The 14417-nt window shown below is 37.2% G+C and overlaps 1 protein-coding gene across 7 annotated transcripts in view; it reads left to right on the top strand.

Annotated features, from left to right (window-relative positions):
- Window positions 1-14417, top strand: part of NFKB1 (nuclear factor kappa B subunit 1) — a 115269-nt gene that overhangs the window by 80099 nt on the left and 20753 nt on the right. For all 7 annotated transcript variants that reach the window (XM_001168718.6, XM_009448072.5, XM_016951926.4 and 4 more), the window contains 5 exons: window positions 766-857; window positions 2569-2707; window positions 11300-11443; window positions 12767-12856; window positions 14013-14207. In XM_001168718.6, coding sequence (XP_001168718.1) covers window positions 766-857; window positions 2569-2707; window positions 11300-11443; window positions 12767-12856; window positions 14013-14207 — 660 coding nt within the window. The remainder of the gene's footprint in view (window positions 1-765; window positions 858-2568; window positions 2708-11299; window positions 11444-12766; window positions 12857-14012; window positions 14208-14417) is intronic.

The following is a 14417-nucleotide window of genomic DNA, read 5'->3' on the forward strand; positions in this document are numbered from 1 at the left end:
GGAGTATTTATAAACACACTCCATGACTAGAGTGTGCAATTTAAGCATTGCATTTTAATTAGAAGGGACCTGATTATTATAGTATTTTGACCAATTACTCAATATGAACTAAGAGACTATTATAGTGAGACAGTTTAATAGTGTGTTAAGAGCCTGGACTCTGAAATTATACTATGTTCAAATCCTGGTTCCTCCAAGTACTAGCTGTTCAGCCTTGGATAAGTACTTAACCTCTTTGGACCCCAGTTTCTCTTTTGCAAAGTGAGGATAATAATAGTACCCATCTACATCACAAGGTTGTGGTGAGGATGAAATCAGTTAATATGTGTATATATGAAGCACTTAGAATAGCATCTGCCATACATTAATAGTAAAACTTATATAAGTTAATTATTTTTATGTACATCTATATATTGAATTGCACTGCCTCGTTGGATTCTAATATTCTTCCACCATCGTTCGTGTTTCTCAGGCTTGGCTTAAGGATGGAGAAGCAGTAAGGTCAAAGATTAAAAGAAAATTCAGGTTAACTAGGTAAATCTAGTATTCTGTCATTGTGAATGAAACTTGGGGCGCATTACTGTGGTAAATAATGAAAAAAGTCAGTGATTTGTGAAGATTTTAAAAGACTGAACCTTTTGATCTTGTTTTTTAAAAGTGTAAATAGATAGTAGGTAGAATATTAAACCAGTTTTATTTTTCAGCATGTTTATAAATACTATTTACACTATGTGAAATTACACACTTCAATGTGATTGTTTGCAGATGACATCCAGATTCGATTTTATGAAGAGGAAGAAAATGGTGGAGTCTGGGAAGGATTTGGAGATTTTTCCCCCACAGATGTTCATAGACAAGTAAGTGATTTATTATTATTATTATTATTATTATTAATCCTTATTATTTTTAGAGATGGGATCTCACTCTGACACCCAGGCTGCAGTGCAGTGGTACAATCACAGCTCACTGTATCCCCCAACTGTTGGGCTTGAGGGATCCTCCTGTCTCAACCTACCAAATATCTGGGACTACAGGCATGCTACCATGCCAAGCTAGTTTTTTCAGTTTTATTTTTTTTGTAGAGATGATGTCTTGCCATCTTGCTCAGGCTCGTCTTGAACTCCTGGACTTAAGCAATTATCCCACATTGGCCTCCCAAAATGCTGGGATTATAGGCATGATCCATATTATTATCATCATTTTACACTTTCTGCCTTATTGAAATTTAGTACTTAGCTTCCATCTATAAAAAGGAAAAATCATAAATATTTAACTTCCATAAAACAGTACTATTTTTAAGACTCATGCAGGTCATCCAAAAAAGTTACCTACTGTAGAGTTATGGGCAAGGTTCTGTTAGATCGTTTGCTCTGAGATGTTGGCAAGATATTTAATTGCTGCCTAATCCCCTAACCCGTAAGACAGTGCCCCACAGGTCCTTTAATGAAAATGTTTTTAAGTGTTCTACCAAAGTAATTATGATGAGACCTATTTTATGATAGCACCTAATTATGATAACACCTTAAAAGGGTGTTCTAGGAGTCATCTTCTAATTGAAGCTGATGTCGTCCTGTTAAATGAAGATTTCCCAATGGCAGCTGATTAAATGACTAACAGATGATAATGCTGAGCCCCCACCTTAATTATTATTCTCCTGTTTACAAGTAATTGAAGAGTATTATGTTAACAAAAAATTGGAAACAATCCAGATATTCATCAGTAAGTGGCCAGTTAAATTATGGTCTATCCTTTTGATGAAATATCATGTAGTTATTCAAAAGAATGAGTACTCTGCGAACTAATATAGAAATATCTCAGTTATACAGTGTTAAAATATTTTAAAAGATGGGTGTAGAACAAAGTGTGTGTAGAAATGATTCTATGTTCATGCATAAAGAAATTCTGGAAGGATACCTAAGAAATTAATAACAGTATTTACCACTGGCTGGTACACTGTAGGAACTGCATGGATGGGGAACAAGAATGTCAAAGAGAATACCGGTGTATGCTTTTTTATATTTTATAAGATCTTTATCCCTGTGAATATATTACATAGTCAAAAAATCAAACTGAAAAATGCTTAAATCCCTAACATACCACCAAGAACTAATGTGTTATGATGCCAATGTAAGCAATGTTTAGTTTCTTCTCTTCATCACTGGCCTGTAGCCATCTCTCTCTTTCCATACCCAGTCTTTCTGATGTTGCTCTAAATAATCTTGGAGGCTTTTAAGGCTGCTTTGGAAGAGAAGAAAGTGTATGCAGTGAATTTTATAAGCATGATATTTACAACTAGAAGACATTTGAAATAGACAAATGAAATAATAAAGCTTCGTAGTACATTAGCATAGCATTGTATTTTGATTTTACAGTAGCAATTTCATAAAAATGTATCGGTATAGAATTCTGAGTTTGGAACTTTCTCCAGGACACGGTGTTTTTTAGTACACTGTGTCTAAACATTGGGTATAAAGAAAAGCATAAGGAATGTGTTTAATGAGTAGCATTACTGCAAAAAAAAAAAAAAATGTAGTCCTACACCAACATGTGGTTCTTCGTATCCTGCAGTTTGCCATTGTCTTCAAAACTCCAAAGTATAAAGATATTAATATTACGAAACCAGCCTCTGTGTTTGTCCAGCTTCGGAGGAAATCTGACTTGGAAACTAGTGAACCAAAACCTTTCCTCTACTATCCTGAAATCAAAGGTAAGTCAGTTGTTTAAAATCTTATGCTCATATTTTATTTTATTTTATTTTTGGTTTTTGTTTTGTTTTGTTTTGTTTTGAGACAGAGTCTGACTCTGTTGCCCAGGCTGGAGTGCAATGGTGCAATCATAGCTCACTGCAACTTCGAACTCCTGGCCTCAAACAGTCCTCCTGCCCCAGCATCTCAAATAGCTGGGACTACAGGTGTGCGCCACCATGCTGGGCTAATTTTTTTTTTTTTTTTTTTTTTACTTTTAATAGAAATGAGGACTTCCTGCATTGTCCAGGCTGGCCTTAAACTCCTGGCCTTAAGCAGTCCTCCGGCCTTGGCCTCCCAAAGTGCTGGGATTACAGGCTTGAGCTGCCATGTCTTGCCATTGTGCATGTTCTGAGAAGAGGACAAGCTAATTAGAAAAGATCAGTTAGTCGCCTCCTTTGAACAGCTTTCTAGTAACAGGTCCCTGGATCCATGGTGCTTATTTTTAGAAGAGACAGTAGTATATTATTTTGAGGTCATGGAATTAGTCCAGCTTTTTAAAATAATGTTATTTCCACCAAGCTTATATGAGATTTAGACATTGAGAATTTGTCTTTGAATTTGAGAATCTGACATTTATTGACTAACTCAGAGTTCAAGCAGCTGAGATGAAAAAATCAGGCTTGCTGTTTAGGAGAATCAGCCAGTTAGTCAACCAGCCTCAGGCGGTGGAACAGAAAACTTGGCCAACATGCACTGCAAAACTATGAAAATGAGTAAGGCATCATTCTTTCTCTCACAAAAGATGCTTTAAGAAAGGGCACTCATAGGTTTCTTAAATAGTTATAATGTAAATTATGATTTTAATAAGTACCGAAAGTGAAGCATCCATAAAAATATAAGAGAATGTTGAAGAGAGAGCCCTTGGTCCCTTTATTCTAAAGCAGCCTCCAAAAAGAAGGCTTCGTCAAGGAGATATCATTTGGCCCTCAGCATTTGGGGTATATTTCAGCAGTTGAGTGTTAAACAGAGAAGGAGAGGGTTCTCTAGGTTTAAGTTACTTGAGGAGCTTAAAGAGAGAGGTAAACACAGCGTTTATGCAGAGGGAAAAAAGTGTTCTGAGCGCTCGGATGGACATGAAGGCCAATGTGGGTAAGGAAGGCCAGGTCCAGGCTAAAGAGGGCTGTGAATGGCAGCTTAAGAATTTTGCATTAATTCTGGAGAGGGATAGCCGGGCCTGCCTAGGTTTGGAATGATGGCTCTGACTTCTTTATGTCACCACTGAGGGTACCATTTAGGAGGCAGATGATGAGTCAGAAGAGTAATGCAAGAATCCAAGTGAGAAACAGTGCAGTTAGTAAAGGTCCTAGTGCCAGGAATGAAAGGAGATGGTGGACTTAAGAGAGAGTGCAGTGATACTGTGATACAGTGATACTGTCAAGAGGGCCTAGAGGTCGGAGGTGTAGGAGAGACGGGGAGTCATAGATGGGTCTAAGACTCCCTGACCAGGAAGCTTGTGATGTGGTTGACTTGATGAAAGGAACAAGGGAGCAAAAGTAGATTTGGGTGGGAAAAGAAGGAGCTCAGAGTAAAACATGTTATATTTTAGGTCCCTGTGGGAAAATCAAGTGTAAGTTCTTAGTAGGCAGATCAAAAGGCAGAACTGGAACTCAAGAGAGGACAGGGTGAGAAATTTAGCATTAGAATCATCTCAAAACGAGATATAACAGGCACCAACTGAGTCATCATTCAAAGGTATTTCTTAACCTAGAGTCCACTGACCCCCAAAGAGTCTGTGGATAGAAATGTACTTTGATATCATCAGCTTCTTTTGTAATCCTGTTTTGTATTTTACATACTGAAAACCGTGATTCTGAGAAGAGATCCATAGAGTTCACCAGACTGCAGAAGGGGCTGTGGCACAAACAAAATTAGAAACCCCTCAGTTGGAGGGAAGTGAGACTGGGAAGGGAGGTCAGTAAAATGATTGCCACGGGGCACCCAGATCCTTGCTGAGGTTGGAAACCGCAAAGGTGCAGCAGCAACAAGCCACATGGATGGGTGTTGTCTCCTGTGAGAGCAAGATGTGATAGGTAATCTTTGAAGAGGGCTTTCCTTTCCTAGAATTCGTGCTGCCACAGGAGTGTTTAGAAAACGGTTCTACAAGTTCTTGTTTCTTTTCTGAGGTTGTGGCCTCTCCATTGTTTGGTCAGATTTGTAGTGCACTCTATATCCTGGTGGTTTGAAAACATTGTCAGCACAATAACTTTTCTTTCTTCACATGAGATTTCATACAAAATCCCAGTGTATGGACATGGTAGGCTTTGATTAAAATAGGGGTGAAGGGCCCTGCCAGCTCGGCCTTCCGAGAGGCTGTCCCACCTCTCCTTACTTCCCTATCAGGAGCTGCTGGAGGTCTTTTGAATGCTTCTGCCTACACAAAATGATGTGAAAATCACTGCTTTAATTTAAACACCCTTCTTTAAAAGTAGACACAGAAGAAAAATATGGATTTTTTTTAGACTTTCTGAGGAAAAAAATAGATTTCTTCTCCAGAAATATGTCTTCAAATAATGTCAGTTTTTGCTAACACAGAGAATCATGAAGAAAGAAAACCCAGGTTACCTGTATGTGTATGAACCTAGAAACATTCAAAGCTCAGCTTGGTATCTAGGCTACCTGTCTCCCTTTCCCAGTGGTATCTATGCCTCAGAAAAGTATGTTATAGTGGGGGTATATTCAGGTGATTACTTTAATGCCTCGTTATCACAGTAGGAACTATCCAATGCAGGGATTAGAGAATGGGGTCACCTGAAAGTTCAAAATTGCACCTGTATGCTTCATGCGCCTACCTTCCAGGCTGTCATTGATGAAGAGCTTCATACAATACAAAGTTTAAGAACTGTCTGGAGAAATACTTACCCATTGAGCTCTGAAGGAAAGAATGGACAACATATATATATATGAGGACAACAAATTACTTGATTCTATAGAAACCTTCTGGATTATAAAAACTCAAGATAATAGGACCAAGGAGAAATAATCTGACCAGACAATATAACTGGTCAGAAAAGTAGTAGGCCATTTAGCATTAGAGTAAGTAGATAGAAATGGATCCAAACTGTACAACCCAGGGAAACATTGCATACCTTTCTCAGAAGTCATTGAACACACTTTTCCTTACCCCCAGTCTCTGTAGTCATTCCCTATCTCATTGCCTAATTTTATGTTCTTCATTATTTTTATCAATATGTAAACCTGTCTTATCTATTTATTTATGGGTCTATTGTCTTCCTACCACCCCGAGTACAAAGAATCTTCTTTAGGTCATAGACCATCTAGAACAGTATAGGTTGCATAGAAAATGCTCATTAAATATCTGTGGACTGACTTATTGATTGACCAGCCAAGCTGCCATCCATCCTCATCTATAAGGCTAGTAATATGTTGGGTATCATCAGGTAAGACATTATACATAAATATAAAACATCATACAGAACCAGCCCTGAGCTTTGCATCCTCTATGGTCATCAACATTGTACTTCACAAAAAATTATTGGAGATGGTTGGGTCCAGGGGAGACAATTGAAATAATCAAGAGAAGGACGATTGGCAGAGGAGGAAGATAGTTGAGGAACTGCTGTACAAAAGCAAAAAAAATAAAAGAGACCATAATGATTTTTCAGTCTGAAAGATGGAGATTAGGGATAAATAATCTTTAAATTATGAAAGGTATGGCCAAGATAAATGCAGTCACCTTTACTGGTAAACTAAAACCTGAAAAGTGAGAATGAGGTACTTTTAAGGCACATGCACAGAAATAGGTAGCAAACACTAGGAGATTATCCATATTTGTGAATTGAACTATTATCTAAAGTCATCAACTGTTATGTAAAGTCATTGATTATTAAAGTCACTGGTTATTATTATACAAAGCTATTTTGGAGTGTTTTCAAAAGAATGACAGCCTAACATAATGAAAACATCACTGCACTTTGAGACTGATCTTGACTCCATTGTGACCTCAGATAAGTCACCTAACCCCTCCTAGCTTCAGTTTCCTCTCCTGCAAAAGGAGAACTTGTAGTAAGTGGCTGCTTCGGTTCCTTCTAAAATAGGTTGATGTTTCATAGTACATCCCATGGTGCCATTGTCAAAAGCAGACCGCAAAGATAAATGATCCCTTGAATATGGAGTGTGAAAGTCTCCATATTCAATTCTGTGGAGATTCAAACAGCAGGTTCTTTTATAAAGCTTATGTGGAATGTTCTGTATCAGTTTCTTGTCATTGGAATCTTACTGGCTGTGTTATAATTAATATTTTGCCCTTAAAATTCCCATTTTACAGTGAAATACAGCCAATAAATATCTCTCTGCTCTAAAAGGTAAAATGAATACATAGAAAATACTAACTAGTCTCTTTGCTGGAATCCATGTCAATAGATAACATTTATTTCTGAAGATAAATAAGTTGCCTGCTTCCCTCTTGTGTTTCATATGTCTGCAGTGAACAGTAATGAGTATAGCTGTAAATTAGTTATGATATAACTGATGGGGAAGTTATAAATCTGAATCTAAAACATATTTGATAAGGAAGTCAAAGTTTCTCCACTTAAAGGTCATCCCCTTCTAGTGGAAGCATATTTTTCTCAAAATTTGGCAACCTTGGTTTTTTTTTTTCCTGGGAAGTCTGGAGATGCTCAGCTTTTAAACAACTGTTAAAGTGTACTTTGTTACCCTACTTTCCCCTGCTTCATCTTTCAACTGCAGTTAGATGATCATGAGATAATCAGTAAACAGAGACCTTCTATCTAGCCCTAAGATGACTGAAACAACCACAGAATTAGAAATAATCGAAGTTCTTTCTGAACATAAGCATGACAAAACTGACATTGAAGAATCAGAATAATTGTTAAGGGTTCAGCACTAATCAAAAAAAAGAATACCTCATTGACTGTATTTAATTTGAAAAAACGAAATAAAACCTCCTTAACTGCTCCAGCCCAAAAAAAGAGAAGAAAGGTATATGATAGAAAAAGAAGAGAAAGAAAAGGAAACAGAAAGGAGAAACAAGAACACAGTAACACCACATAGGCAGTAACGGAACTCAAAAGGGCATTGGGGCTGGTGAGAAGCACAGATAGTGAGAAACAGAAAGATGAAAACAAAACAAAAAGAAAAGCAATCAGAAGTCTCAGAGGGCATCACTGTATTGTAGTCAAATAGTGGTCTTAGACTTTTAGCCCCAGTATCTCATCAGTCACCAGAGGTTACAGATCCCTTGGTTACTGTTTTTCTGGCATCCACCCCATTTTTATTATCCTGGTGACCACTAAGGAATGGGCCTCCATCACTTATGTCTGCATTGTCTCTGCCTCTCACTTTAAGTCTTTAGTATGTCCCACACACACGTAAAAGATGAACTTCCTAAAATACCATCCCCTACACATTATTTCCCTGTTCAAAAACATTCAGCAGCTTTCTTGCCTGTAAGTTCATTCTCCGGGTGCTCCGCAGTGTTGTCCCAAACAGTTCCATTTCTCAGGAATTCCTTATACAGTCATAGCTTGTTTCTTTATATTTTGCAAATACTGTGATTTTTACAAATTGAAGGTTTGTGGCAATAGTGTCAAGAAAGTCTATTGGTGCCATTTTTCCCACAGCATGTACTCACTTTATGTCTCTGTGTCACATTTTGGTAATTCTCTCAATATTCGAAACTTTTCCATGATTATTATATCCGTTATGGTGATCTGTGAACAGTGATCTTTGATGTTTTGGGGTACCACAAACAGTGTCCATGTAAGATGACAAACTTAATTGATAAATGTTCTGTGTGTTCTGACTGCTCTACTGACTGGCAATTCCTCCATCTCTCTCCCTCTCCTCAGGCTTCCCTATTCCCTAGCACACAACCATATGGAAATTAGGCCAATTAATAACCTTACAGTGGCCTCCAAGTGTTCAAGTGAAAGGAAAAGTCACACCTCTCACTTGAAATCAAAAGCCAAAAATGATTAAGCTTAGTGAGGAAGGCATGTCAAAAGCTGAGATAAGCCCAAAGCTAGGCCTCTTGTGCCAGTTAGCCAAGGTTTTAGTGGTCTGAGTAGAAGATTAAACCAGCCACAACATTCCCTTTTACCAAAGCCTGATCCAGAGAAAGGCCTTAACTCTCTTCAATTCTATGATGGCTTAGAGAGGTGAGGAGGCTGCAGAAAAAAAGTTGGAAGCTAGCAGAGGTTGGTTCATGAGGTTTAAAAAAGAAGCCATCTCGATAACGTAAAAGTGCAAGGTGAAGCAACAAATGCTAACAGAGAAGCTGCAGCAAGTTATCCAGGAGATCTAGTTCAGAAAATTGATGAAGGTGGCCACACCAAACAGATTTTCAGTGTACAAGAAACAACCTTCCATTGGAAGAAGATGCCATCTAGGACTTTCATAACTAGAGAGAAGATGTAGAAATGCCTGGCTTCAAAGCTTTTAAAAACAGGCTGACTCTCAGAAGGTTGAGGTGGGAGGATCACTTGAACACAGAAGGTCGAGGCTGCAGTGAGCTATGATTGCACCACTGCGCTCCAGCCTGGGCAACAGAGTGAGACCCTGGCTCAAAAAAAAAAAAAAAAAAAAGGCAGACTTTCTCATTAGGAGTTAATGCAGCTGATGACTTTAAATTGAAGCCAGTGCTCATTTATCATTCTGAAAATCCTAGAGCTCTTAAGAATTATGCCAAATCTTCTCTGCCTTTGCTCTGTAAATGGAACAAGAAAACCTGGATGACAGCACATCTGTCTACAGCATGGTTTACTGAATATTTTTAAACCCACTGTTGAGACCTACTGCTCTGAGAAAAAAGAAAAAAAAAGGATTCCTTTCAAAATGGTAGTGCTCATTGACAATATACCTGGTCACCCAAGAGCTCTGAAGGAGATCTTTTCATGGCTACTAACAGCCGTTCTGCAGCCCATGGATCAAAAAGTAATTTTGACTTTCAGTCGTATTGTTTAAGAAATACATTCTGTAAGGCTGTAGCTGCCGTAGATAGTGATTACTCTGATGAATCTGGGCAAAGTAAATTGAAAACCCTGTGGAAAGGATTTACCATTAAGCACATTTGTGATTCATGGAAGGAGGTCAAAATATCTACATTAATAAGAATTTGGAAGAAATTGATTCCAGCCCTCGTGGGTGACATTGAGGGGTTCAAGGCTTCAGTGAAGGAAGTAACAGCAGATGTGGTGGAAATAGCAAGAGAATGAGAGTGAGAAGTAGAGCCTGAAGATGGGACTGAACTGCTGCTCATGATTTAACTTTCATGGTTGAGGAATTGCTTCTTATGGATGAGCAAAGAAAGTAGTTTCTTGAGATAGAATCTACTCCTGGAGAAGATGCTGTGAACATTCTTGAAATGACAATAATTTAGAATATTCCATAAACTTAGTAAAGCAGCAGCAGTGTTTGAGAGAATTGACCCTAGTGTGGAAAGAAGTTAAAACTGTGGATAAAATGTTATCAAAACAGCATTGTATACTATAGAGAAATCTTTTGTGAAAGGAAGAGTGAATTGACAAACTTCATTGTTGTCTTATTTTTAAAAATTGCCACAACCACCCAGCCTTCAGTAGCCACCACCCTTATCAGTCAGCAGCCATCAACATCGAGGCAAGACCTTCCACCAGTACAAAGATTACAACCTGCTGTAGGCTTAGGTGATCATTAGCCTGTTTTAGCAATAAAGTGTTTTTAATTAAGATATGTACATTGCTTTTTAAGACATTCTGTTGCACACTTAATAGCCTATAGTATAGTATAAACATAATTTTTTTGTGTACTGGGAAACCAAAAACATCATGTGACTTGGTTTGTTGCAGTAATGTGGAATTGAACCTTTCAATATCTCAGAGGCATGCCTGTACTAAACTTTCACTTCAGCCAAACTTATCTACTCCTGTTCTCAAAAGCACCCTGTGTACATCTTCCTTTTTCCTCTTCTTATATAAAATTGATTCTGAGAAGCCTTTCCTGAATTTCCCATCCCTCAGTGACCTCCTAAAAGGTTTTCCCCAAACTCCTAGAACACTGATCTGCACCATGAATTTAATGTATGTCCTGTTACAGTGCTGTCTCACTAAGTCTTTCCCCCACTATCTTAAAATTATGTTGGAGGGTTCTTGGCAGCAAAGACATTATGTCATGCTTTTTTTTATTTCCAGCATTTAGCTCATTGTAGATGCATAATAAATGTTAACTTATTAACATGAGTTATTTTGTGTGACCAAGCAAAAGGGTCAATAATTTTTTAATTCAGCATCTTCAGGATCTTTTTGATGGATAATCAAATATTTCACTAGTTTTAACAACACTGGGGACTTAAGAAACTGTTGTAGAGTGGATTTGGGTGTGTACTGCTCTGTGGTCTCTCTGGAGCTAACTTTCAGCCTTCATACCCATTGGAATAAATATAACGCTTCTTGAAATTTAGCATCTCTTCCTCTTTGAGTGCTTTCTATTTCCCTTTAAGATGTTTAAAAATACCATTAGAATCAGTGGTCTTTCTGTGGCTAGTGGTGGGACCGAATCAATCTTTTCTCCTCTGGTTTCTCTTCCTTTAAATACAGATAAAGAAGAAGTGCAGAGGAAACGTCAGAAGCTCATGCCCAATTTTTCGGATAGTTTCGGCGGTGGTAGTGGTGCCGGAGCTGGAGGCGGAGGCATGTTTGGTAGTGGCGGTGGAGGAGGGGGCACTGGAAGTACAGGTCCAGGTACAAAAATACTTATTCTTCCTAAAACTTTTTCATATTGGAGAGGGTAGAATTTTCTTTTCTTTGGTTTCTGAGCATGTCTGTGAGTTGAGTGGCTATGATATTATTGAGTATATTAATTAAAATTTCCTGACAAATGTAAATTTATTTTTCAAAGAAATCCATGTTCATTTTACAATATGTAGGTAATCTCAAAAGTCATTAAGAAGAAGAAAAAGTACCCCAAAGCCAGTTATTTAATGAATACCTTCCTAAAGATTTTGGTATATTTCTCTTTTACATTTTTTGACATAGTTGTCTTGTTTTTGTTTGGAAACATTGAAAAGATTTTATATTATCATACTACAATATAGCTATATATTAAACATCTCTATATACTACATTGTAGAAACTTTGAAAATACATAAAATCTGCCATCAAAGGTTAACTACTACTATTTTTATGTATATGTTATAGTATATATTTATAAATTTTACCCTGAATACAGCTGTGATCATCATTATGCATTTTATTTTAATCCATTTATTTGCAATACTATTTTACTATCATTTGCACCATGACTGTGTGTATAGAGTCATATGTGCAACGTTTACCTGAGATGTTAACATAAACATTTCCTCCAGTAATATGAACTTTAAGCATAAATTTTAAGCATCATTTTAATGACTCATTTCCTCAAGTGAACAAACCATAGTATAACTTACTTACATGTAGTTTCCTGTTTTCTATATAAAATGCTATACTGAACCTCTATCCACCTAACTTTTCACTTATTCCAGATTACTTTTGTAAATTAGAGTCTTTGTAGTAAAATTACTACGTCAGAGGGCATGACATCTGATGCCATCTGTTTTCCCAAAGAGTTGTACCAGTTTATGCTTCCACCAAAAATGCCTAAGAATGAACAGTGGTGGCCATTTTTCCATTGAGGAGTCAGTATGTTTTTCTGTGCTTTGTTTGATTTAGTTTTTTTCCTCAAGGGGTTATTTTAATGTCTTCTACATAGGCAAGTCTGAGTTTGGTTGGTGACCCTCACTATTAGCCTCTCCCCTTCACATAGGAGTGAAGGCTTTCTCCATTACAACCCCTCCCCAAATCTGGGGTGCTGTCAGAGTTGCCAAAATGTAAACTTTACCAAAGTGGAATTCTGGTAGTCCCATGACCCCCACCATGTGTCTTAGTCCCAACAGAAAAACCATGTGTGGGCACAATACTGTCCTGTCACACCAAAGGCTGTGCTCACCTCAGAGACAGACACTAAGTTGTGCTGAGTCTTTGTAAAATATCTTCATGATGTTTCATTTGTTTTACTTGCCGTTTCAGGGTATAGCTTCCCGCACTATGGATTTCCTACTTATGGTGGGATTACTTTCCATCCTGGAACTACTAAATCTAATGCTGGGATGAAGCATGGTAAGTAATGCTTTGTTCTCAATACCAAGAAAGGAAAAAAATAATTAATGCTAAAAAGGGTTTTTAAAATCATTACTTATCACAACAGTATTATCATCTTGACAAATAATTGATGAATGCAAATAAACTAAGAAGATACTTTTCCCAAAAGATATTATTTCCTGTGGCTAGTATAATCTCTATTACTTTGATATATTTTATATATTTACTTTGTAAGTGGCATGAACAGAGGAAAGAAAAGAGCATTGAAAAGAGACAACAGAGACCTGACTATTCAAACATTTTAAACATCATCAAACTTAATGTATTCTGTCTCTTTTTTTCTCAAATAGTACACTTCTGAAATCATTTTGAGTTTTATAGGATCAGTCTTTTCCCATCAAGTCATCCCCTGAGAAGCTGCAGTTAAACCACGTGTTGATAGTTTATATTACAGGTCCATTCTAGTGTACCCATGGAAGAAATAATACTATAAAGAAGTCTTCCCATTTATTGAATACCTATTTTTGTGCCAAGTGCTTTTACATGTTTTAACTGTTATCTTCATGACTGCTCTATATGGAAAATAGTATCTCCATTTTGCACACAAAAGGCATCAAAGTTCAGAAATGTTCATACTCACTGAAGGCACACAGAAGTTAGTGGCAGAACAAGAATTTGAAGCAGGTCTCCTGCATAAAAGCTAGATGCTCTCATAGTATCTGTCAGATAACATAGTTGAACCTGAAAGAGGGTGATCAGGAATGGTACACTGGATAACTCCCACACTAAAGAATGTGAGTCGACAACACGTCTTTATGATTTGCTTTGTTCGTTAGCATTAGGAAAAAACTGCTCTGCTTTCAAGAACTTTAAAAATTCAGCTTTCCTGCAATTCATAGAAGAGCTTTATTTCATTTTTCTCCTTTACAAATAAGCAAAATGAGATTTAAGATTTTAGAAGTATACTAAAAATGATTTTTAGAAATGAGTTTAGAATATCTCCAAAACATGGTATTTATGATATGACCATTTTAAAAAGAATTTTAAATTATTATTTTTCTTTTCCTTTTGCAGCAAATTTGTCTCTTACCTTTATCTGACCTACATTGGAATAGCGAATTATCACTAAATACATTTTACTGAGAAAAATCTGATGTTTTTGCATTTATCTTAGGAACCATGGACACTGAATCTAAAAAGGACCCTGAAGGTTGTGACAAAAGTGATGACAAAAACACTGTAAACCTCTTTGGGAAAGTTATTGAAACCACAGAGCAAGATCAGGAGCCCAGCGAGGCCACCGTTGGGAATGGTGAGGTCACTCTAACGTATGCAACAGGAACAAAAGAAGAGAGTGCTGGGGTTCAGGGTAAGTGAGCACACAAATTACGTTCTGTTGGTTGGCTGGGGAGGGGTCAGTCCTAGGTGCAGAAAGATATCTGCTAATCTAAAGATGATATATCAATATCTAGTTTAGTGTACTCTTCAAAGTTCTCTATGACTTTGGAAAAGCATATGTCAGATCATTTTATTCACACTGGGATTTCCATTTTTGCTCTGTTATCTTTGAATGTAAAGG

Source organism: Pan troglodytes, chromosome 3 (assembly GCF_028858775.2).
Source record: "Pan troglodytes isolate AG18354 chromosome 3, NHGRI_mPanTro3-v2.0_pri, whole genome shotgun sequence".
Classification (NCBI taxonomy): domain Eukaryota; kingdom Metazoa; phylum Chordata; class Mammalia; order Primates; family Hominidae; genus Pan; species Pan troglodytes.